Below are 26870 nucleotides of genomic sequence, written 5' to 3'. Positions count from 1 at the left end.
CAGATACACAAAGTAGCAGAACCAAAATCTGAACTTAGGTCCAGTTGACTCTTAAACTTCTCTTTACCATTCCAAGAATTTCTTAGATATGACCTTCAAACAATAAAATTACGATATATATAAAACATAATGCTTCCCAACTTATTTTTATAAATGTAATATGGATTAATTTTAGCAGAAGTAGAAAAAAAGGTACAGTTTTATTTTCTTTAAAAAGCCCACTATGTAAAAATTACACATATATTGTTTTATAATGTTAATGGGGGCTGGGGGCAGGGAGAGGAACCTGTGTTATAGGTGTGAGAATTCCCTAACCTGATACACACAACAGCCCATTCATATCTTAAAATCTCAGAGCATTGTCTGAGGCTCAGAGAGGTCAGTGACTTGCTTATGGTCCCAAAGCTAGTGAGTGACAAGGATAGGATTTAAACTTGCCCTTGAACTTAATTTTAAGCTGTTCAAAAGCACAATACTCCCTTTTTTTAACCAATATCACCAGGCTAAAAGTATTTAAGCTTATAATTAACTAATGGTCAGAGAGATCACCACCCAAAATACATTTTCATGAAAACCAAATAAACAAAAAGAAAATTTAGTACCTTGAAAACCTGAACAAATGCCTGAAGTGAGAACTTCAGAACTTGAGCAAAACTGAAGATCATTTAGTCCCACCCTCTCATTTTGTAGAGGAATAAACTGGCCCAGAGAGGAGGCTGGGTCCCAAAGACTGAAGAGCAAAGTCAATGGCAAACCTGCCAACAGGACTCTGTATCCTGACTCCCTATACTGTAGTGTTCCTTCCACATCACCATACTGTTCTTTGGCAGTCAAAGATTAATTTATTGTGAAATCCAAACCAAAATTTAAGACAAGTTCAAGAAGTCTGGAAAAAATAAAAAGGCACAAAGCCAAGGACATAATGTATCAAAAATCCCTACATTACGTTTATACACACATACCCTCAAAACTTACTTCTGTTCACTGCCTACAGATTTTTTGTTGTCACTGAGAGCAGGGGGAGCGTCTAGATACCACCATTTAACTCCTTACCTTCACCCAGATATTTACATCTCTTACCATCTAGATCACAAGTATAAGAATTAACACAGCCAACTTTTCGTTTCAATTAAGTACCACCAGAATAACCACCTTCAAAACAATAAAAAACAATTTCTAGTGCTACATAATTTAGCTATGTAAGATAAGTATGAAGTGACAGATTTATTTACAGTGAAGTCTCATTAGAATACTATGCTACAAAGGAGAATTCCATAAAAAGGTGGTTTGGTTTTGTACCACATTTCAGGGGTCTGTTAGTACCGTAAGGATGCAATTATAAAATTGTTTCTCATCACATGAACATAGTAGGATATATAAAAAGTCAGGCTTCAGAATATTAAGTGTACAGAGAAAAGGTAGCCCCAATTTTCAGACAAATCCATGAAGATCTATATAAGTGTAAGATCAACACACAGTAATAAGCACAAAGTATGCAATCAAATACTTACTAATGGCTAAATTGATAAAAGACAACATGGTACTTGTTTATTACCAATATGAAAATTTTCTGGCTAATTCTAAAAATTTAATTCAGCTGAGCCCTCTTTATAAACTCAATGTTTAGCAAATGCAAAAATAAAGTTTTTGTAAAAAAATGTCAATGATAAAGCAAAATTCTAGAAAAATAAAAGTCATCAAAATGTTTTAACTATATATAGCATATACTCTGAAAATATCCTAGAAGAAAAAGATATTCAAGAAATATCTCAGTGTAAATAAAATGAGATGGTTTACAGTAAATATATATTACTTACATTGTATATCCAGCATAAAAGAATACCGAATTTCCTTTTCCAAAGCAGGATGCCTCACAACACAAGTAATACGTCTTCCTCGAGCAAATTTGGTTGGAATAAGTTTATATTGGCTTACAATTGTCACAGTCTCATTTGGAAAAGAAGTTACGGTGGATTCCATTTCACCAAGATCACCTTCCCAGTCAATCTGTGCAACTGGTTTTCCAGTGGCTGCTGTACAAATGGCTGCTACTGTTTCATTTCCACCATCAATTAAAGGGTATGGTCCCTTTCTTAAGCTCACAGTAGGCTCAACTGTTGAAATTTAAAAAAAAAAAAGTTAAACTTGAAAATTAATGTTTATTCAAAAGAAACCAAGCACTCCTAATATGTATGGCTTACAATCAACCTAATACCACTCTTAGGTTGGAAGCTTCCAAGGCAGTGCCATTGTAGACTCTGTAGGTGATTTGCCATTTTATCAAGTTAAAGGAGGCTAGGAATAAATCCCATCAACAAGTCCTGGTTTCAAATGCATCCACACCAGCATTTGCTGACTCTCAAACAGGTACATCTTAATTCAGGTGTTCATTTCCTAAAAGTTGGCTAGAGATGAATTTCCATGAATGGAATCACTTACTAATACTCATTATAAATATATCAGTTTGTCAAGCATGTGTAACTTCATTAGCTTCAAGGCCAACAAAGATCACAACTTCTAAATATAACTGAGTATAGGGAGGTCTTCAAAAGGCACTTCGTCTAAAGAGTTTATTGCCCTATAGTCAATTTGGTTCTTGGCCAACCTATGTAGCCCACCAGCAGGATTACAACCGAAGCCTTTCCCAATTAGAGAAGCATGTTTTTACTGTGCTCATTTTCTACTGGTCCAGCCTTTAAAAACCCAAGATCAGCTTACATTGTGATATGATGGCAGAGTGGGGTTTTAGGACAGTGTCATTATTAAATTGGGGCTACATTCTTATTGGAAAAAATTGGTTTCAACATGTAATAAAAATCATACTTCGGAATGCAGTCTTTTAAAATCAAAGTGGTTTTGCTTTTAAAATACACCAACAGTGACTATACAGATTATTACTGTTCCCTTTGAGTTAGATCCGTAACAGATGTAACATGTATTTTCTGATCCCCTAAATTAAGTATAGGAATTTCTACTTCTAAGTACAGAAGTCAGGTCTTTTAAATTCCCAAATATCATCTCATTCATTTAAATACTCCAGATGAGAGCTATATTAGCTATGATATCATTAAGTATCTTTTATAAATTCTTTACTATGTGGGATAAACAAAGTATTAGGCACCAAAGCATCATTTTTCATAATTTGACAAATACTCATTTCCATGTAATAGTTTTCCTCTAAAGTAGATATATGCCTATATAGTAATGTCAGCTGATTAGGTAATTACATAGATCAAATGAGAATAAAATTACAAAAACAGTACTATCTGTCACCTTAAAAAGGGAAATGTTATTTAATTTTCACATTTTCTCAAAGATGTAGTATGTTCACTGAGTCATCTGTGAAGCCATCCTCACTTACAGGGTCTCGGACTCCTGCAGAAAGTATTTACTTTATACTAATGTCCTAAAACCTGAGTCTAAGTATACCCCCTGATTAGTTAAGAAACAGGCATCTTAATGAAAGTTTGAAGACATTTCACCAGACTAAGGCTCATCCCACTCCCTTGATTTTGTTAACTTCCCTATATTCTCTTTTCCAATCTATTTGGTAGACCAACTTAAACCCTCCGAGTCACAATTACTCCTAAGTATAATAAATAAATAGCATTCAAAGTACCATAATATTATGTCTTAGGGTTAACATTTCCTTTCAAATTACATTCTACTTCCCAGTCTGTAACCACAGGTAGAGATCCTGCACAGCTAAGATGCAGCTGCTCATCCTCAAATTCATTCCACGGAGAATTCCCAGAGTCCTCCTTACACTGAGCAGGGGCAACCCCTGTCAACCCACCTACTGAGCAGGAATTGTAGGGAGAGGTGGTCTTGTACAACCTGTCAGCTGCCACTTGCTCTCTGGTCAGTTTGGCTAGAGTTGGAGTTAGAGTTTGCCTAGAGCAGAATCTATGGCCAAATCTATGCCCCAAAGCTGCCTCTACTCAATGGTAGCAATGGAAGGCCAGTGAAGGACTAGTAGCAGATAGATGCCATCTGTCAGAGAGATGTTCACAGTAACTAACCTGCTAGGAAACAATTCTAAGACTAAATAAAACTGGATGACCTAAGTGAATTGCAAGGGTAAAGGTTGACCTATATGGTCAAAACTAAATCCCTCCCCTTCCCCGAATATCATTTTTTTTTCCTTTCTCCCTACACCAAGAATTTTATACTATCAATCATCTCACAATCCTACTAGAAGTCTAAATTCCTACTTTATATATAAAAAGCTTTCTCCAAGCAGATGAAGCAGGTCCCTTTTTAAATAACTATTGAAACATAACAAAAAATTCAACAATTAGAATGAAAGTTTCTAGAAGCTAAAGACTACCATTTCTGATTTTTTCTTTTAAATCCAGTGCTTCGTACATAGTATTACAAGGTCATAGATTTACCAATGGAAGGACCTTACAGGTCATTTAGTCCAAGGCCCTCAGTTTATAAATGAGGATATGGAGACTTTCTGCAGTAAAATAACATGCCCCATGTTCTACAGGTAGTATCATATACAGGATTTAAAACCCTTTCTTCTAACACCAAGTATACTTTCTACTGTACCATTGTAATACTTCAGGTACTTTAATTGGCATTTGTTAAGTTGACTATGACATGTATAGATAATGCTCTTTATGTCATCTCATGACAGAACCATTTTTATTTGTTGTGTGCTCATCATGCATTAACATATAAAAATTTTGTTTTGGGTTATAATTTCTTAAGAGCTTAATATCCATACTCATATATCTTGTATTACAGAACACCTAGAACAATCCCATAACAATTTATTAATTCTAACAGTACCTGTTAGGAAACTAATGGGGTGGAGGAAAATGTTAACAAAAAATTATCAGCTCCATATTTTGAACCCTCTTGACCTTTTTTTAAAGAAAGGAATTACTTACTAAGAAAAACTTCACTACTTTAAGAATGCTGAACCAAATAAATATTCTATAGTCAGTTCTAACATACACTTTATCTCACATCTCACTTTGTTCCTTTTTTAGATCACACAAGGTAACTTACAACACACACACACACACAATCAGAAAAGGTAATTTAAAACAAATAAAACTCTCTCTTGCTCACCCCATTCAACCAGGCTACCTTCCTCCCACCTAAAATTTTTGCTTTATATCTTACTATCTCTGTGAAATCTTTACTAATAAACAAAATCTGGCAACCAGAAACCCTCTGTCCCTTTCACAAAAAGAAAAGCAACTTTTCATCCAACCCACCATTCTTATCCCTAACCTCTGCCTCCCCTTAAGCTGTCAAGTGCTTTTCTTACAGAAGAGGGTGAAGGGAAAAGTTTTGGATTCACTAACCTTTTCTTTATTAAAAAAAAAAAAACTGCTTTAAAACCTGCTATCTGAGTAGGAATCAGTTTAAAATTTTAATTACAGACAGACCCCTAGCACAAAGACAAGCAAGAGTTCTTATATAAGTTCTTTGGCTAAATCTTATCCAAGGCCTACATCCAGTCAAATTCACAATTAATCATTAGTTGAGATAGCAACCAAAGGAAGCTACAAAAATCAAAATGTTTCAATTATATGTCATGTTTTCTTGGAACATATCATTTTTATATATTTTATTTAATAATCACAATTGTTTCAACCAGTTTATTTAGATTATACCCTTGGTTTTTATTACATTTGTATTGTTTCATTTTTAAATTATGCTCAAAATATCTAGGCCACCAGTGGTGACTCTGAAGATAAAGTTCCTCTAGATCCTGTCCTCTCCATTCCCACTGCTATCAAGCTGAAAGCTCACTTTTTTTTTTTTTTTTTTTTTGCTTTTTGGTGAGGCAATCAGGGTTAAGTGACTTGCCCAGGGTCACACAGCTATTAAGTGTCAAGTGTCTAGGACTGGATTTGAACTCAGGTCCTCTTGACTCCAAGGCCAGAGCTTTACCCACTGTACCTCCTAGCTGCCCTTGGGCTCATCACTCTTGCAACAGTCTCCCCCATGATAATATATTTACCACAGTATTCATGTAGGTGCCCACTGAGTGGGAAAATTCTCCCACATATGAATGTCACAGAATACTATTGTGCAATAAAAAACAAATATGAGGAAATATGAGCAACATACAAAGATCTGTAGGAATGGATAAACTACAAAATAAGATAACACATACAATGACTTTAATAATGTAAATTAAAAGATTACTAAAAGTCAAATTCTAAGTTAAACCAAAGAAGGCGGTAGGAAACAGATAATAAACATAGCTCCTCTGGGAACGTGGAAGACAAATATGAAGAACATTGTATACCTACTCAGATAATTGTAATGGTTAATTTTGCTTAATTGTGGTTCTTTTGTCAGAGCCTTCAAGCTGGTTGGCTCGGTAGTGTGTGAAACAAATATGAGGTGAAAATAAAAGACATCAGTAAAACTTATTTTCAGGACTTCTTGCGATCAGAGTAATCTCCCACTACCTGTCACTTATAGCCTCAGTTTGTTCATCTATAAAAAATTACACTGAATGACATCTAAGGTTATCTCTAGTTCTAGCATTCTGATTCTACTATTCCTCTGAACTCACAGCAATCTTTCATAACATACATATGTACTTCTTGCACTGTTTTTTTTAACTTTTCATGTATTTGTTTTGTATCTCAATCAGACTAAGTTCCTTCAAAACTTCTCTGTGTTCACTCACTCTATTCAGCACCAAGACAATGTTTTTTTAAAGATACATCAGAGACCTAAAGATCTATGTTGAAAAAGCTACCTGAAGCATTCAAAAGTTTCTAAATTTATTTTAGATACACTCACACCAAACATTATATAAAAGCAGGGGAGGAAAAACCTATAATTGTACAAAATACAGAAAAATATCTGTTATAAACGCCATAAGTTCAAAGAAAACCAGCTGAGATGCCCAACCTACTCTGCTCTAATAAGTGCTTTTTTGATCTATTAAATGCAGTTAAAATATTCTCCAGCTATGTGAGAATGTGAATTCCCATTTACCAAAGAAATGATTAGCATTTTTATGCATTATATATTTCTTGCTATGACACCTTCAATGATTTCATTGCAGTGAAATACTATACTTGTAAAGATTAGTTTCTGTGTCCTTTGGACAATCTATACTATAACCTGGTTTTCCTAACTTGAAGATTAGAAAAATCTGTCTTTTGTATACCTGAAATGATGCCAATGCTTAAAAAACATTTTTTTTTAAAAAACTAGTTGTGTGAGATAAATACTATCACAAGTACTAAATGAGGTATTTTGCTGTTACTTATATGCAGCAAACACTCCCCCTTTCTCTGCCTTTGCACAGGATGGCTCTCCGGCATAAATGCTCTTTCCCTCTATCTCTTAGAATTCTAGGCTCCAAATCAGAGATTGGCTTGATTGTGCCGGGGCTTCTCTGTAAGTATACTCCCTCCACTCCAAAATTTGGATCTGTGCACATGCTCTCCTCCGCACTCCCACCCTCAACAGAATGGAAGTTCCTCAAGCTGTTGCTTTTGTCTCTGTATCCATAGTACCTCACACAGAATAGAAACTTAATAAATGCTTGTTGAATTTAACTGAATCCAAGTAGAAAGTCAAATTAAAAGAGCTTCAAATTTACACGGCTATTGTAAAATGTAAAGTGCCTTTAATGGATTCTGTGATTAGTGCTCCTAGAAATCTGAATATTTACAGCTTGATGCTTATATTTGTATAGGTACCTGAGAGAGAAGGACCACAACTATCCGAATAATTAGAGTGATTCAAAAATGGAATGGGGGTTTTCCTCAAGAATTAAAGGATTTCAGGGCAGCTAGGTGGCGCAGTGGATAGAGCATCAGCCCTGCAGTCAGGAGGACCTGAGTTCAAATCAGGCCTCAGACACTTGACACTTATTAGCTGTGTGACCCTAGGCAACTCACTTTACTCCGATTGCCTCACAAGAAGAAGAAGTAATGGATTCCCACCTCACTAAAGGCTTGTCAGGCAGTCTGAGATAAGTTAAGGGTTAGACTAGATGATCTAAAGTCCCTCCCAACATTCTGTGTTATGAAACAAATGCTTGTGGCAAGGGCCCATTTGCATTGTGAACTCTTCAAAATAAAGGAGTCTTTCTTTTACATTGCCAAACCTCCTTATCATTACTGGAAGAAGGAAACCTTTACCCCTTGGCCAGGGATAGTATGTAATGTTTGTTTTTTTTTCCCTTTGTTCTTGCTCAAACAGTTAACAAGGACATGTTCTTCAGTTTGAATTTACACCCATTCCTCCAGCCTATTTATATAAGTGTTTCTAAAGCATCCCAAAAGCCAAGCAGCAGAATCTATTTCTGCTGTTATTTACACAAAAAGAAGAGGAATGAGAAAAAAAATGGGAAAATGACTCTCATGATAAATCTGGAAGGCAATTACCTGTATTAAGTGTTCTGGTTACAATTTTGGTTGAGAGCTCATTGATATTGTTCTTGGATGAGCAGAAGTTAACAAAAGCAAGACTGGGGAGTAGAGCTGGGAGTGCAGTACAAGTAATGAGTCAAATGTTAGTAGTTGTTATTGCTATTTCAACAAGCCACCAATTAAAACTATTTGTCCACTAGGATAGCACAATTACATTAAAAGTCAACTTTTCAGGGGCAGCTAGATGGCACAGTGGATAAAGCTCTGGCCTTGGAGTCAGGAGGACCTGAGTCCAAATTTGGCCTCAGACACTTGACACTTACTAGCTGCATGACCCTGGCCAAGTCACTTAACCCTGACTGCCTCACCAAGAAAAAAAAAAAGAGAGACTAAAAGTCAACTTTTCTATACTAATTCTTTCATTGCTTCAGCCTAAATGAATGTCAAACGTAAAACTGAATTTTTTAAATTCAAAAATTTCAAACCCAATTTTACAAAAAAGAAAAACACAGAAAGCTAACAATAAATATGAAAACTAAATTATGAAAAAGGCAAAGTTAGAGGCTATTATTGGAAAACTTTTTTTTAAAAAATCATATACTCTTAGTTTTACAGCAGAACAATTTAACTCTCAAGAAAGCTTTCTTATAATTGTTAACTATCTTATCTCCAAGCATTACAACTGCACTGTCCTAATTAAACCAGTCCAAAGTAATTCATAGATTTTGTAATTAAACACAATTATTTCCAAAATTTCACGGCAAATGGGAGTAAAAATTATACTTCCTAACAATTAAGTTCAAGAAATCTATTTAAATCTAAGAATAAATTTTACTTTAAAAACATAAATATCATATTTCAAATATATTTCAGATAATATATCAGATGTTCATTTAATTATCTGAAAATACCCTGTATTTCACAAATTGCAAGTTACTAATGGCAGAACCTACTTAAATAATTTTGGTTACTTATTTAATAATGAGTCAGAGGAATACTAAGGCATTTAACTAGATTTTTTTTTTTAATTTCTGCTTCTACTTTGGGAAAATGCTACGAAGAACTGATTTGCAAATAACCTTTCAAATGAATGTTCAATGCTAAGACACAAAGTCAGGGAAATTCTCAAGTATTTTTGATGGAAAGTTTAAGAAAATTTAAATCACCTTACACCTTTATTTAAATCTTCAAAAAAGTTCAGAAGTATAGCTCTCCTTCTGAATGGTATCTGAAAACAACTGTTGTGATTTCTGTGAACATTAAACACTAAGATATTTTGGATATTATTCCCTAACTAATCTAAAATATCTAGAGACTGTTGTCTCAAGGATACCAGGACTTAACCTCATATGCATTTTAAAAAAAAATCAATTAAAAATGGCAATGCTATTAAAATTTGAAAACCTAAAGAGAACAGAAATGATTAACTGTTAAGCTAAACCAACTCAGGTTCAGAACTACATGTCCAGGAAAAACATTTTAAAAAGAAATACATTAAATGTACATGAGTCACATAAAATTTCCAACAGACATGATGAAGACTTTAGAGTTAGAAGGAACTTCAGTCTTCAGTACCATTCTAAAGTTTCAACCACTTCATCTCTTTAGAAATATCTTCATTGTACATAATATATTTACAAACATTATTCAAATATACCTACCCAGTACAGTTACAGTTGTAGATGACTGCGCATTTCCTAATGGGAATGTAACCGCCTTGCATATATATTCTCCTGAATCAGAAAAGTCTATGTTTCGGAGAACAATGGTTGCATCATTAAGTGAATGATTTTTAAATAAGACTCTCCCTTGATAGGCCTCTTGAACAGAGAATCCATATTGAGGATGATGAACTGCAACAGTCTGTGAGCTTTTGCCTTGAATCTTCTCCCATGAAACTTGTGTTATAGTTTCGTTTACTTCAATTATACACTTCAATGAAACATTCTTCCCCCATACTGCTGTGACATATGGTTCCACAACAATTGGTCCAGCTAAGGCACCTAAAAAAAAAAAAAGAAAGAGAAGAAAAAAGTATTAGTATAGTTAATTAAAACTCAAAGACACCTGTGAAATCACAAATGAAGATTCTGAGGTTCTGGTCCTGAATCCCTTGTCCTGCAGGTATTGCCAGGATGATAAATTAAACACTCCTACCCATCTCCCCACCCCCTTCCTTCTCTGTCACACTTCTCTCCTCCCTCACCCTCCATTACTTGTTACCAAAACATGTTATAGAAAATAATATACAGGAAAACATTAAAAATTATGAAGGCCTGACCTAGGACGGCAACAGGCAGAATGGGAGGGAGGAACATAAGAAATACCATAGAGGTAAAATAGATGGGGCTTTGAAAACTGTTTGGATGTATAACTTGAAGGAAAGAAGGATGGCAAGATGCTTCTGAGGTCAAAACAGATAAAAGGTAGAACTGGTGATGCCAGCTAATACAGAAACATGATAAGGAATATGCTTTAAAGAAAGGAGCAGTTCAGGTCTGGACATGTTCAATTTGAGGTTCGAGTGGAACATTCCAGTTAGAAGTATCCAGGAGGTAGATGAAAATGTGGGTCAGTAGCTTAGGACTGGGAAACAGATAAGTTCTGGAGTCATGTGAATAAAAATGATAGCTGAAACCCTGTGAGTGAAAGAAGCAAAGAGCACAAAGAAGAGCGGAAAGTAGAAACTTAAATGCCAGCGATAAAGATAAGTCAACGAAAAGGGGGGAGGGGGAGAGGAATACTGCTTATTTACACAAAGTTAGTAGAGCTAACTCAATGGAGGTAGGCTGGTAAGCTCCCACATGTCTGCTTCAGCAACAACCAGAAATTAACATCAGACTGAATAATGATCACAAAGTCCAATGAAACTTCTGGGTCACATGACCAGTAAGATGGCGAAATTAGACATTTTGTCCAGTCCTCACTAACTCTACAATCTCCCCACAAACAAGAATCATACATGAAAGGAAAAGCAATTACAGCTTTATCCACAGAATATTATTGGGTCAGAAGAAATGATGAAAGAAAAGTGCAAAAACATTGAAGAGTATGAGTTGATGGAAAATGAAGTGAGTAGAATGAGAAAAAATAAGCAACTTTGAAAGATTTAAGAACTCTGATCAAGGCAATGACCAAGGATATCTCCAGAGGACCTGTGATAAAACATGCTATTCACCTTTTAACCAACAGATAATGGACTCAAGATACACAAAGAGACATAGTTTTTTGGACATGACCATTGTGTGGAATTGTTTGTTTGACTACACTGAAAACAAGGTTTGTTGGTTTTTCCTCTTTCCTCTTTTCCTCTTTTTTAATTGGGCATCCATGATTAGTATTATTGATAACAATAAAAGGCCATTGAAATGTTTTATTTAAATTCATAGAAGAGAATAGATACAAGGAAGCACAAACAAGCAGAACAACTTAAAAATTACTTCTGGAATTTATTATATACTTTTTCAAAAGCAAGAAGTATGAAATGGTGATTCAGAATTTTATATATAATACTCTGAATTCTGCTACACAAATTGAAATGTTCTCTTTTTTTTGGTGTTTAAATTAAGTTTGAAGGGGTCCTTTTTGATACTATGAGTAGCTATTTTCTTACTGTATTATGTATGCAGGTAGGCTGATCTTGCATTCTGGGCTTGATGCATAACTTGATTCATTGTCTAGTGTGATGGTCTCCAAATCTTTTTAAAAACCGTATGTGCTAGTTAAAAAAAAAAATTAAGTCTATACACCAATGTGTATATTCATTTATAAATTATATGCATGTACTGGTATACTGTTATGTACTTTATAACATTTCTTTGGCTTGATAAAAAAAATTTAAAACAAATTACTAGAGCCTGGTGAATATGGTGTCACACAAACCAAAGAAGAGAACATCAAAAAGAAATGATCAATGTCAACACACCAATGATTCAAAAGATCTATTATCTCACCAACTGTAGAGGCTTTTTCAAACAGTTTAGCCACAAAGTGAGGAGATATAATCAGGACAATAGCTAGCAAAGATGGACAGATCAAGTAAGGTCTTTTTGAGGGTGAAGGGGACAGGTGTGTTTGTAGGTAACAGGAAAACAGCCAGAAGATAAGGAAAGATTGAAGATAAGAGGAGGAAATCTGCTAGAAAAGACAGAATGGAATGAGGTCATTTTTACACATAGAAGGGATTAATCTTGGCAAGAAGGGCTATCTTTTCATGTGAGACAAAGGGTGATGGAGACATCTGAGTAATATGAGATAAGGAAAAGGGAGCACTTGGTGAATGGATTCAATTTTTTCTCTAAAATATGAGGCAAGAGTTCTTAGCTGAGAGAGTAGAGAGAGGAGCAGTAGGAAGTTTAATCAGGGATAGAAAGGGTTGGAAAAGCCACTGTGGTTAGAGGTACAGAGAATCGATTAGGATGGTGTAAAAGAATTGCATTGTTGAAGTGAGGGCACACTTGTGATTTTATAATATAAATTTACAACATGCCTTTTGCTGTCAGTATGAAGCAGAGGCAGTAGATTGTCAGAATAATTCAAGGCAGGACAAGATCAAAAAAAGGACTCAAGAGAAGAGGATAGCATAAACTCAAGTGCACAGACACATACTTTTTTGGATATGACCACTGTCTGACTATGCTTAAAAACAAGGTTTGTTGTTGTTTGCTGGTCTTCTCTCTTTCAGTTTTTTAACTGGGAATCCAGTTAGTATTATTGATAATGAAAGAAAAGAAAGGGCGGCCACTGAACATTTTATTTGTGTCTCTTTGTTCACCTTGAGTCTAACTCTATGATATCCTCTTCTCTTCAACCCCTTGCACCCTTATGTTATTTCTGATCTTGTCCTACCTTGATATATTATGACAGAGTTCACCAAAGGGTCAATGTGAAGAAGGAGAATATAGCCAGTGAAAGTGATGGCCTAAGAAAGAACCAAGGCCTGGATGGATTAGACATAACAATGAAGATGAAGAACAAGGTTAAAGGTTTTAGGTTGAGGCAAGGGTGGAATAACAGATTAATGAAAGAATTTCAGAGTTAATGATCATGGGGGCGAACACTTGTTAGTGAATCCAATATTAAGAGTAACACCCTCTCTGGGTATAGCTTAGGTGGAGTGGAGGAGTTCATGGGAAATGAGTAAGTTGAAGTAGTACAAAGTAAAAGTGTTTGATAGAACACAGAGTGAGAGAGAGAGAGAGAGAGAGAGAGAGAGAGAGAGAAATCTCTGAGTATTACAACAGGAATTGTTGAGAAAAAGAAAGGCTTGTGAGGCAGGCAGTGACCTCAGTGATTAAGGAGTAGAGGTGAGACAGCACACACAACTGTTCTGGAATGACACCATGTCAATTTTTTCTGCCTATCAAAATAATTTTTGAAAGAAGGACGCTCAACAGGTCCAGCACCTCCTAATTCTTTTTTCCAAAAACTCCAAGATTTCTGGATGTATAAACATGTTGTTTCTGTGCAGTGTATATGCTTTAGGCCTCTCTCTTATTCATGATTCATAAGCCAAATCTTTGAATTTATTTTTCACCATCCTCTCCCTACCTATCTTGACATCTAAGTCACCAAATCTCAATTTAACTTGAAGAGTCCAATATAATGTAGAAGATCGATAAGAATTTATTTAAAAAGGCAAATCACAGTCCCTGTCCTTAAGGAGCTCACAATCTAATGGAATCTCTTACAATTTCTCTACTTCAGCAAAAGAGGCTGGCACTTTTGACACAATTATCTTCCTGGTAGTTTTCCTGCAAATCCTGATAAGCACTACAATATGAGGTGAACCAATATGCTATCCCACCTGAAATGTCATTTGTTTTCTTTGCATATATTAAAATCAAGACTTTTTTTTGCCTATGAACCATCCTTCCATTTCACAGCAACTTCCCTTCGTTCTCTGCTTTGGTTTATAAAGAGAATGTCAAGATTGAGACAATTCAGTTTCCCCAATAATGTCTTCTTCCTATTAGACAAAGATTTAACATCAAAGTACCAATAACTTAATGTTTACATATTATCTAAGGACCTTTCTAGCATTCTCTGCCCCCTTCTCCCCATCCCCCAATCTGCCATTATCAACACAGAAACAGAAGCTTCAACCCAAAACTGAGGCCTATTTTGTAAGTTTTTCTTTATTTCACAGGTTGCCATGGTTGAAGAATTAACCAAGTAACCAACCTACTGGTGATGTGTTACTCGAACCATATTTGAAGTTTTTTCTAGGGAAATCTAGTTTGCTCCCTTCTATTCCTCCTCCCCCGTCCTCCCCCCCCCCCCCCCCCCCCCCCCCCCCCGCAAAAAAAATGTGACATGACCTTCAAGAATTCCATATCAAGGGAAGGAATCAAAGTAAGACTCTGTGAATCAGTGTTAAACAATGCATTAATGTAAAGAAAGACGGTGACTAAGAGTAGTCCATTGGATTTGACCATCAAAATAATTGGTGATAACAGTAGAATGATAAAGACAAATTGCAAGAAAGACGTAGAATTAAAGGTCACAGACTTTTGTAGACTATTGTCTCCAGGAGTCTGGTGACGAGTGGAAAAAAAAAAAAAAGGGCTATGGTAGTTCCAAGGAATATCAAGGTCAAAGAAGTTTTATTCGTTTTAAGAACAAGGAAAATATGAATGAATGGTAAAATGAACTGTTTGCAGGCAGAGCTCAGAGTATAGAGTATACAGAGTATCTAGCTGAGTATCTAGCTGCATAAAGTTTGCCTTTAAGAAAAGAAATAGATTACCTCTTCAAAAACTAGAAGGACAAAAAAGATGGGTAAAGATTTAAAAAAAAATTTAAAAGAGAAGTTTGGGGTCTTAGCAGAAACTAGCAAAGGCAATTCATATTAACTTTAAGCTATTCACACGATCTTAGTAAAGTGACATGCTGACAGTAATGGGTAAGATATAGAAATCTGCTTATAAAAGACAAGAATTGGAACAGGCTCTGACAAATAAATATAAAACAAAACAATTATTAATTTCAAAGCCTATTTAACCACAAAGATCAATCAATCAATCATCTATTAAGCATCAGGGACAAGAACTGTCCTTACAATATAACCAAATTTCCAGTCAGGCAATGTTCTATTCAGAATTCTATCCCATCTTCAAAGCAGCCCCCATGCCTGAAAACAGAGTGTGGCTCCATACACCTCTTCTCTTCATGACAAAGTATTTGGAGGTTAAAAAAATGAAGGGGAAATAGATAATAAAGAATTCCTGGAAGGTGGCTTAAAATGGATCCTAATGCCCGAAACAGGCAGAATGAGTGGAAAAGGGCTGTTCCAAAGAAAGAAAACCAAATGGTGACAGAAAGGAAGACAATCTGACTATAAGACATTTTTTTTTAAACAACTTGACTAACTTATGAGGGATGGGCAAATTTGAGCAAAAACATTTAATTCAAACCAAAAATTAAAAACTAAGGGCTCTGAACTGTCAGATATGACCTAGAAAAAGGACTCATGTACATACAAGGGGTTCTGCTAAGTGCTAGTCATAATAAAGAGATAATTTCTTCATTTCTTGGTTCTTGCCCCACATTTGCTTCCAGTTTTCTGTAAGTGATGAATGATAAGCACTTTTAACTAGACCCAAACTTCTGAGATGTTAAGGAGCAAAGACTGAAACAGTTCTATGACAAACCCCTATCAAATGCCAGAACAAGGAAAAGTTATCCAGTTTTGGAATAACATGCAGGGGGGTCTGGAAGAAGTGAAAATGTTTATGTTACTTATGGCCATCTATTTAATTCCATTCTGCTTTCCATGGAACATTCCTATTTCTTTTGTGTTGTCACATCATGCTACAGTAAAGTTTCAAAGCCTTAATGGGATCCCAATAAGTGGGATAAAATTTTCACACATAAGGGGATGGTAATTTCAGAATATTACATGTGTAAGTGCACACACATCCACATACACACAAGAACATACACACACACCTATTCCCAGCATAGGCAAATATTTATTAAAAATTGATCCTTCCACAGAATACATACACGAAAATGAGCCATACCTCAAAGATTTTATAACAGGATCAAGTGAGAATATATATGAAAATACTTTATACGTAGTAATACACAATACAAATATAAAATGACAAAAATTTAAAAGCATGCAGGGACCTCAAAGGCCATCTAAAACCAACTGTCATCAGAAGGAGAATGCACCCTACAACATTTGGAAAAGTAGCCATCCAGTTTTCCTTTGAATATTCATACTGAGATGAAACTACTATCTACTAAGGCAACCATTCCACTATTAGCTAGCTCTCACCCTTAGCATGTTTTTTTCCCTTGACAAAAATCTTGATTTAGTAAATCACATCCACTGTTCTTATTTCTGCCCTCTGGTGCTAAGGAGAACAAATTCATTTCTTTCCACAGGAATTCTTCAGATACCTGAAGATAGGTATATCCAATATCCCCTCCCCAAGACTTCTTCTCCAACCTAAATATCTCTAGTTCCTTCAGCTAAAACTTGTGTGATATGATCATCCTCTGGTTTCTCTCTGGCTTGTCAATACCCATCCATAAATGTGACACCCAGAACAAATCACAATATTCCAGCTATGGTATATATATATATATATATATATTTTGTTAGACAATGAGGTTCAGTGACTTGACCAGGGTCACACAGCTAGTAAGTTTTATGTGTCTGAGGCTGGATTTGAACTCAGGTCCTCCCGAATCCAGGGCCGGTGCTCTATCCACTTCGTCACCTAGCTGCCCCTTAAAGTATATTTAAAATACTGAGTTAGTTATTACAGTTCTGAGTATAAGTGAAAAGACATGCAATGATAAAAGCTCAATTGTAAAATAAATTTTTCAACTACCCTGCCCTTTCAACATTAGAAAATAAAGCTTCTTTTGAACAAATGACAAAAACAGCACAAAAAGAGTAGAAGCAAACAAAATTTTTCCTTAGTACTATAGGAAAGTAATACTAGCAGAGAATTAAACTCACAAGAAAATATCATCTTAGTTGTTAAACATTTAGGAAGCAGTGAAAATACTGTGATGCACAGAGCACATTAGTAATGAAAGATGGTACAATACCTTTTTTTCTAATGTGACTTTATCTATACTTTAGTACCTCCCAACTATCTATCATCACAGTTACTTATCTAATCTTTTCTCATTACTTTTTTAATTAATAAACATTTATGTTCTCTTCCTCTCAACCTCACCCCTACAGGGGGAGGGGGGAACAAAACAAAACCCCATTAGGTTAACAGGAATAATCAAGCAAAACATATTCCCACATTGGCCACATCCAGAAACATAAGTCTCATTCTGCATATTTACTCCATCACCTCCCTAGTGAGGAAGTAGGTAGCATTTATCTTCTTCAGTCTTCTGGAAACACAGGCAGTCAGTCATTGCACTCATCACAGGCAGTTCAATCATAGTCAATTAAAAATTGTTCATTTTTAATCTTAATCTCAAGTTAGATATTAGTAAAGAACAGTTACTGCTAATTATTTCTATGATCTGCCCCTCTGCTCCTACATATTGCTGAAAGGAGAAGCAAGAAATCACAAAACAGAACTTCCAAGATCCTATGTTACTTAATCTCAACAGAGCCCCTCACTAAAACAAAGAGATCATTCTACTTTTCCCTAATCAATTCACTCTCCCACTTCCCACAGCACTGTCCCAAACTGAGGCTCTTTTCGTCTCTCACTCTTCTCTGCTGGGGACTTGGCCTCATACAAAATAATTGAGGCCATTTATACAGAGTTCCGTCTTCTCCCCTCCTCCTCATCTTCTACCAGTATCTCCTCATTTACTTCTATCTCAGAAGAAGACAGCGGAGCTAAGCAGCACAGTGGATAGAGTGCTGGGCCTAGGATCAGGAACACGTAAGTTCAAATCCAGCTTCAGACACTTATTAGTTGGGTAACCCTGGGCACTTAAGTACTTAACCCTGAGTGCCTCAATTTCCTCATCTGTAAAATGAGCTGGAGAAGGAAATGGCAAACCATTCTAGTATCTTTGCCAAGAAAATCCCAAACGGGATCACGAAGAGTCAGCCAGAACTGAAACAACTGAACAGTAACAGACAAAGAGGCAGCTGTCCCTTCCCTTGCCCAAGGCCAACTATGCCATCTTTTTCCCCATTCCCTTCCCCTCTCTTTTAACAGACAACCATCACTTTCATCTCTACCTAAAACTTCACGTTATCCTACTATCCCCATGGGCTATCATCCCATCTCTCTCCTTCCCTTCTCGGTTAAATGTCTGTGAGTACGTTGTCTATATTGAGCATCTCCACTACCCCTCTTATCATTCTCTATTAAACCCTCTGCAATCTGGCTTCTAACCTCATCATTTACACGAAACTGTTCTCTCCAAAGTTACCAATAATCTCTTAATTGCCAAAAAGAATAGCCTTTTTCAATTGATCCCCCCCATCCTTCTACCTATCACTGCAGCCTTTAACATGTTGTACATCTTATCCTCCTGAATACTCTCTCTTTTATAGGTTTTAATGACTCTGCTGTCTTCTAGGTCTCCTCTTTACATGGCTGTGCTGGTTCTTGGTCTGTATCACTCTCACTAATCATGAGTACTCCCCAAAGTTCTGCTGTGGTCCCTCTTCTCTTTTCCCTCTATATTATCTCTGCTGATTATCTCCAATTTATTCTGTATATATCTCCTTTGTACATAATTGTTTTCATGTGATCTCTTCCATTAGATTGTGAGCTCCATGAGAGCAGGGACTGCCTTTTGCTTTTCTATGTATCTCTAAGCCTCAATGCCTGACATATATTAGGAGCATAATAAATGCTTGTGGACCACCTGACTTGGTGATCTATCAGCTCTCATATGTTCCATTATTATCTCCATAAAAATGATTCCTAGATCTATACATCCAGTCCTAGTATCTTTCCCACGCTAATCATTCATCACCTTTAGGACATATAGGCATCTCACATTCAACATGTCCAATATAGAACTCACTGTCCTTCTCCCCCAAATACATCCTTGTTCAAAATGTTTCTATTACCAATGAGGGCACTACCATTATCCCCCAAGTTACCCTAGTTTGTAACATCAGTACTGACCCCATCTCCTTACTCTCACTCTACTTTAATATCTTATACAGTGCCAGTACTAGTCCATCTTCATAAAAGCTATCTTTTATGTCCCCTTCTCTCCACTCATACAGCCACAGCCTTAGTTCAGGACTTTATCACCTCCAGCCGAGACTGTTGCAGTAACCCCAATGGTCTCTTAATCTAAGTCTCAATCCACTCTGGTCCATTTATCACCCTGCTGCCATGGTGATTTTCCTAAAACCAGATAAATCATGTCACCACACACACACAGAGTGTCTCTCTCTCTCATTGAGCTCTTGTGGTTCCTTATTATCTTCAGAATCAAATAAAAAGTCCTCCTTTTTTTTTTTTAAAGTCTTCACAATCTGGCCCTTTGCTATCTTTCTGGTCTTATACCTTCCTCCCTTTCATGCACTCTACAACCTAGCTAGAGCTATACTGGCCTACTTTGCAAGCTTCAATCAATTCATGTCTGATCTATTACAACAGTCTGCTGGTTGGTCTCCCTATCTCAGGCCTCTCCTTGCTCTAGTCCATTCTCCGCTCACAGCCTTCCAACTGATCTTTCTGACCATATCACCTCCCCTATTTAATCAACTCTAAAGGCCCCCTACTGCCACCAGAATCAAATATAAAATCCTTTGGCTTTCTGAGGCTTATTGCTTTACTGGAGCAGTCAGTGAAATGGTCAATAAATTATTCATATTTTCTCAATTATCTATACCTCTCAGAGATGATGATGGTTTTCAATTGATCAAAAAACATTTACTACGAACTTATGTTCCAAGCAATTTAACTGGGAATGTACTGGGTACACAATGAAAGGCAAAAATACCCCACATCCTCAAGGAGCTGACATTCTAATGTGGGGGGAGAGGGGGGAGGAGAACAATACATAAGTAATTAGATATACACAATACATACAGAATGGAAGCTTTGGAAAGTGATTAATTTTTCAGCCTCAGTAAATCTTAAAGACAGTAAGCTTTCAGGACTGTAATCTGTAGCAGTGGAAGAAGTACTATTATACCACAAACAGAAACAGGTAACTGGGGAAAAAAATGAAGTTTCTACAATAAATTCCTTCTTCAAATAGTCAGTGCACCTACAACATGCAATAATAACCTTAAAAAGTACTAAGGGGTATAAGGACAGCTTATTAGATATTCTACCACTGGTATATAACACCAATTACAAATAATTAAACACACCATATAAAATAATTTAAAGATGGAGAGAATACTAACAAGTGAGTGGATTGAGAATGGATTCTAGTAAGAGGAGCACTTTAGCTATGGAGGTAGGAGGGAAAATAGGATCTAGAACTGGAAAGGACTCTAAAATCATTTCAACCAACATCTTAACTCATTTTAAAGAAAAGAAAAGAAATGTCTGAGAGGTTAAGTCAGACTGATTAAGTGGTAGAGCTGGAATTTGGACCCAGATCCTCCAGAAAGATCTCTCAGCTTTAACTGGCATGTAGCGAGATACTACTGGAAGGCAGAGTCTATCAGAAACTCAAAATGTAGCATGAAAGAGAAAGCAATACTATAACAAAAAAGTCAATATGTGATAAGTACCACATGGGTGGGAGAGGCAAGTGCTATAGGAGTTCAGAGAAAGAGAGTACTTACAGCTGATATATTTAGGGAAGACTACATGAAAGTCAAGAAAAATGGTCAGAATTAATGATAATTGAAAATGGGAGAGTTAGCAGAGAAGAGGAAGTGAAAGCATTACAGTTAAAGGAAAAGGCAAGGAAAAGAACTGGAGTCATTAAAAAAAATAAGCATTTATTAAGATGCTAAGTGACAACGAGTGTAGTGAGTGCTGGGGATACAAGGAAAGGTAAAACAAACAAACAAAAAACAAAAAACAGTCCTTACCCTAGAGGAGTTCACAATCTAATTAATGGGAATAAAAAATATACAGGAAGCAGAAATATTCCTTCTACCAGTAACTATAGGTTTCTTTTGTATAATAAAATAGTGGGAGATAAAGGTGACAAAGTAGTTTGGACCTGGATTGCAGGACATCAGTGCCAGGCCTTTACTGTAGATTTTCCTTAGTACCCAATGGGAAAGCAAAGGATGATAGATGCCTCAAGGGACATTCAAGGCAAATCTTCCCATTTCTGAGATGAGGATACTGAAGTGACTCACCCAAAGTTACACAGCTAATAAGCACAGAGCCAAGACAAATGTTTAAGTGCTGTTAAAAAGATGACTAAAAGGCAAAATCAGTGTTTTAGGAAGATTAACTTGATGGAAAATACAATGGATTAGAATAGGAAAAGACTAGATACAAGGATACCAACAAAACAGGCCAATTAGGGTAGTAGCAGTAGGAATGAAAAAGAATAAAAACAAGAAATACTGCAAGATTATCTCCTTCTCAAATGACAATTCCTAGGGTTTAAACCTGGTAAACAGCTCAATAGTGAGATGGTAGGCCCAACCCCTTTTATGAAAAAAGATGTCAGGCTTGCAAATTATTAAGTTAGGCTATACAAAACTGAAAGAAAAGAAAAATTGGGGGAACTTAAGGCAGGGGGTAAAATCGAGGGTAACAAAAGCATGTCCTCAAACAGTTTATCCCAATTTCCACTGTTTTTGTTGGCTGGATGACATGACCATGGGGAGAGAAGTTGCTCAGGTCTAAGGGGAAGAGAATAATTAATTTACTGATTCTAAAAAGAAAAATTCAAAGTCAACATTTATTAAGAGCCTACAACATGCTATGTAAGCCCTGAGTATTATGAAAGGAAAAAATGAAACAGTTCCTACCTGCTCTTGAGAAATATAAATACATTCTGGGAGACAAGTATATCTTAGTATGCATGTAGTTAAATACCAGATAGTTGGGGAATGTGAGAATCAAAAAAGGCTTCCCACAGAAGGTGGTGGTACTTAAGTTCAGTCTGCAAGGAAGCAGGAGATTCCCAGGAGGAACATGAGGAAGGATTGATTCAAGACCTGGGGCAAGGACAGTGCAAATAATAAAGACAAAAGTTTGTTTATTTTTGTAACTTCATTAATATAGGGACAAGAGAGTTATATAGGTATTTGTCTTCTCTTCCACACTTTGTATGAAAGTCTCAGAAAGGTGAGACAAAGAATTTACTGCCTATAGTCAAACCATAGCTATAATTTCTATCTAGAACTTCAATAGCATAAATTCTGGTCATCAGAGTTTATTCTAGTAAGTAACAACAAAAGGCAGTATTTTAAATTATAAGTTGTCTCATATTTCTAATAATCCACATGCTCTAACACCATTTCTTCTATTAAAGCAAACTAACAACTAAACAGTATCTTACATGACTGACAAGATGCTATGATCTATGGTATACAAAGAAAATAATAATCTAAAATGGTATTAGGGCAATGTTTTGGTTGTTAATAAATTTTAATGACTTTCCAAACATGAATAACAGATATTTTAGGTAAACATTTAAAATTCTAAATCTAAGTTTCAAAACAAAACAAAACAAAAAGGATTCATTTCACTTGGTTTAAGAAACACCAAAACTATTAGGCTGTCATTTTCAAATGAAGTTCTTTTCAACAGAAACTCCTTAGTAAAAATCTCAACTATATCTTCAGGGAAAGGGTAACAAATTTATTTAAATCAAAAGAATAACAAAAACCAAACAAGCCATGCTCTTCAACAAGGTTCTGCAGAAAAAAAAAACAATTAAATTACTATGAGATTGAAGATAATATTTTGAGGCATGTAGGAAATTGGCTTAGACATGAGAAATAAAGAGCAAGGTAGAATGATCCTTCTCTTAGTGATATTTAAGAGTAGGTAGTAGAATCTCCTGCAAGGATTTGTACTAAGGTCTTATTTAACACTTTGAAGATTTCTAAAGAGGGAGAACACAATAAAATTCCATTAATTTTGTAAATGATAGACATAAAATTCTTTTGGATAGAATGCCAAGCTGATAATAACTTTATGGAAGACCTCACAAGATTGTAGGTGGAAAAGAAGCATAAGAATTACCCTCATCATGAATAACTCTAAGGTAATGCATGTAGAAAAAAAATAAATGCAAAGTTTTTGTTTGTTTTGTTTTTAATTACAGGTCTGAGCAGAGCTTTCAGGTACTATCCCAGTACAGGGATGTCACTGTTGACTGCTCCAGAAAATATTATCAGTCAAATGTGCTGTTCCTACAGCTATAAAGATAAATGTCTGCATATAAATCTATTCCTTTCTAAATACATAATATTTTTGAAAACAAAGAAGATCCTGAGAAGGCCAACTACAATCATTCAAAGAACTGAAGACATTCTATATGATCTTAGAGTGAAAATAGAATTCTTCCAAGAAAACAGATGGAAAGATAAGATATATTCAAAGTCTGTTTCATTTTCCTGAAACAAAAACCCATTCTTTTAACATCAATATTCTTCTAGTAATGGTATGTGGCTGCAAACAATGGAATGCTATAATCTTTAAAGAATGTAAATTATAGATGACAACAGAGAGGTATAATGGTAAGCTATATCCAATGTTGGGAACATACCTGTACCTTTTTTTCACTTCCACATCTTGGTCCTTCAAGACTCAAAGCAAGTGTCACATCTTCTATAAGCTATCCTGGATCCCCTACTAATATCTTCTCCCCCACAATAAAATATATAAATGAATGAGTGAATAAAAAAAGTTCTCTTCATTTTGTATATATGTTGCATTTACTAAATTATGACCATGCCATATTATTTTCCTTTAATAGGATATAAATTCCTTGAGGGCAAAGATCATCATAGTTTCATATATCTAGAGATGGGATAGGCCTCACACAACCAAGAAGAGTACAAAAAACTGGTCCCATACAAACACAGTAGATGCCATAAGAAAGTCACTAACAGTCCTTAGTACTGCATTTATGGATGGAAGTCACAGAACCTCATATTTTGGCTCAACATAAAGGAAATTTTTCCAAAAATTAAAGCTGTCCAGAATTAGAATGAAATGTTTTATGATGTAATCACCAGCATAGTGCCTGACATATGATAGACTTAAATGTTTTTTCCTTTCATTTAATTGTTTATTTACTATTCAACAGTTTAGATATCTAATTCTTCACAATGATGACACTAACTCATCAAGTACTTTAAGTATGTTCTCAACACTGTTTTAACAACAAAAAGTGTAAAATCAAAGCACTTAGCCCTAAGCAGTATGTGTTATGCATAGTATGTACTTCTCAAATAATGATTTGTTGAACTGAATTCAAAATTTTCAGTACCAATTTTTTTTTAAACAAAACCTTTTTGCTTGAGGTAGCAAACCCTCAGCTATCCAGGAAAGTATAGTAGCTAGAAAGTGTCATTCCCACAAAGCATCACATAGTTGAGGTCTTACTGTACACTATATAATTCTACTATTCATACTGTGTTCATGGATCAAAAACCAGACCACTACAAATTCAAAGTTCAAGCTATCAAACTTAATAGGGATGGAGGGGGAGAGGAAAGGAGGGAGGAGATCATCTAACTCTTATCCCTCCTCTGTGTTGGTTGGTATCAGCTTACCTTAGCAATTACAACAGGTAAACCTCTTCATTCCTCTAATCCCCAAGCCTCCCTTTTATATTTTCCTCCTTTTCTCTTCATCTCATATTCTGTATATTAAAAGCACTGGGCCACAGTTTCCACATTTGCCTTTACTATGTCTCTATATGTATTTTCTCCTTAATCTCTACATGTTACAGAAAGGAGGTAGCACATGAGTTGAGGCCTTAAAGAAGAAAAAGGATGTTGAAAAGTTGAGATGAGGAAAGAGTACACTTCTGGTATGCATAACAATGGCTGCAAAAATCCAAAGAACCAGGAAATAACAGCTGAGTTCGGGGTTCAGTTACTAGTTTTGGTTTGACTAAAAAAATATAGTGGGTAGCCCAAACCCCAACAAATACCTATAAAAAATGGCTCTAAACAAATTCTAAAGCAGCAAAACCCACAAAAAGACAGGGTGAAACAAATCTCTTTCCTGTTTACCTCTTCCATGTTTCACTTGAGTGTTATATTTGACAGTCACATTTTATATTCAGCTCTGGTCTTTTCCTCAGGAATTCTAGAAAGTCCCCTATTTCATTGAATGACCAATTTTTATCCTGAAGGATTGTGCTCAATTTTGCTGAGTAGGTGATTCTTGGTTTTAGTCCTCTCTCCTTTGCCCTCCGGAATATCATACTCCATGTCCTCCGGTTCCTTAATGTAGAATCTGCTAAATCTTGTGTTATCCTGATTGTGTTTCCACAATATTTGAATTTTTTCTTGCTGGCTGCTTGCAATATTTTCTCCTTGACCTGGGAATTCTGGAATTTGGCTATAATATTTCTAGGAGTTTTCCTTTGGGGATCTCTTTCAGGAGGTGATGGGTGGATGCTTTCAATTTCTATTTTGCCTTCTGGTTCTAAAATATCAGTGCAGTTTTCCTTGATAATTTCTTGAAAGATGATGTCTAGCCTCTTTTTTTTTTTTGATCATGGCTTTCAGATAGTCCAATAATTTTTAAATTCTCTCTCCTGGATCTATTTTCTGGGTCAGTTTTTCCAGTGAGATATTTCACATTCTCTTCTATTTTTTCATTCTTTTGGATTAGTGTTACAGTGCCTTGATTTCTCAAATTGTCACTAGCTTCCAATTGCTCCATTCTAATTTTTAAGGAAGTATTTTCTTTCGTAAGCTTTTGGGCTTCCTTTTCCATTTGATCAGTTTTGCTTTTTAGGCCATTCTTTTCCTCCTTGGCTTTTTGGACCTCATTTGCCATTTGGGTTAGGCTATTTTTTAAGGTGTTATTTTCTTCAGTATTTTTTTGGGTCTCCTTTAGCATCACTCTCAGTTTTTCCTCTGCTTCTCTTACTTGCTTCTCAAAATCCTTTTTGAGCTCTTCCATGGCCTGGGACTGATTCATATTTTTCTTGGATGCTTTGGATGTAGGAGCTTTGGCTTCCTCGGCTTCTTCTAGTTGTGTGTTTTGATCTTCGTTGTCACCAAAGTAAGATAATATAGTCTGACTCTTTTTTGTGCTGCTTGCTCATGATCCCGGCCAATTACTTGAGTTATAAACTCTTTGTTAAGGTAGGGGTCTGCTTCTAGTGTGGAGAATGTACTGTCCTAAGCTTCAGAAGTTTTGTGCGCTGTTTTCAGAGATACTTCTAGCGACCTGTAAATTTTCAGTTCTTCCAAGGTGCTATGATCGAGGGGGAGGTGTTTACTCCTTTCCTGGCCTGTGCTCTAGTCTGTGAGTGACCACAAGCACTCTTTTCTGTCTTGGAACTGTGAGAAGGATTTCCTTTCCACAGCCACCACAAGCTCCACCTCTCCAGTGCTCCTCCTCACCCCAGGGCCACCACCTAGGACCTCAACTCAGATCCAAGCATGGGCACAACAAGAGAATCCTGCACCAG

The 26870-nt window shown here is 35.9% G+C and overlaps 1 protein-coding gene across 3 annotated transcripts in view; it reads right to left on the bottom strand.

Moving 5' to 3' along the window:
- NECTIN3 (nectin cell adhesion molecule 3) overlaps positions 1–26870 on the bottom strand; it is a 183103-nt gene that overhangs the window by 137051 nt on the left and 19182 nt on the right. For all 3 annotated transcript variants that reach the window (XM_027868027.1, XM_027868035.1, XM_027868026.1), the window contains exons 2-3: positions 10031–10372; positions 1818–2114 (exon numbers count right to left, since the gene is read on the bottom strand). In XM_027868027.1, the coding sequence (XP_027723828.1) occupies positions 1818–2114; positions 10031–10372 (639 nt within the window). The remainder of the gene's footprint in view (positions 1–1817; positions 2115–10030; positions 10373–26870) is intronic.

The sequence above is a fragment of the Vombatus ursinus genome, unplaced genomic scaffold (genome assembly GCF_900497805.2).
Source record: "Vombatus ursinus unplaced genomic scaffold, bare-nosed wombat genome assembly UNPS02001419.1, whole genome shotgun sequence".
Classification (NCBI taxonomy): Eukaryota; Metazoa; Chordata; class Mammalia; order Diprotodontia; family Vombatidae; genus Vombatus; species Vombatus ursinus.
This window is presented reverse-complemented; position numbering and strand designations above follow the sequence as displayed.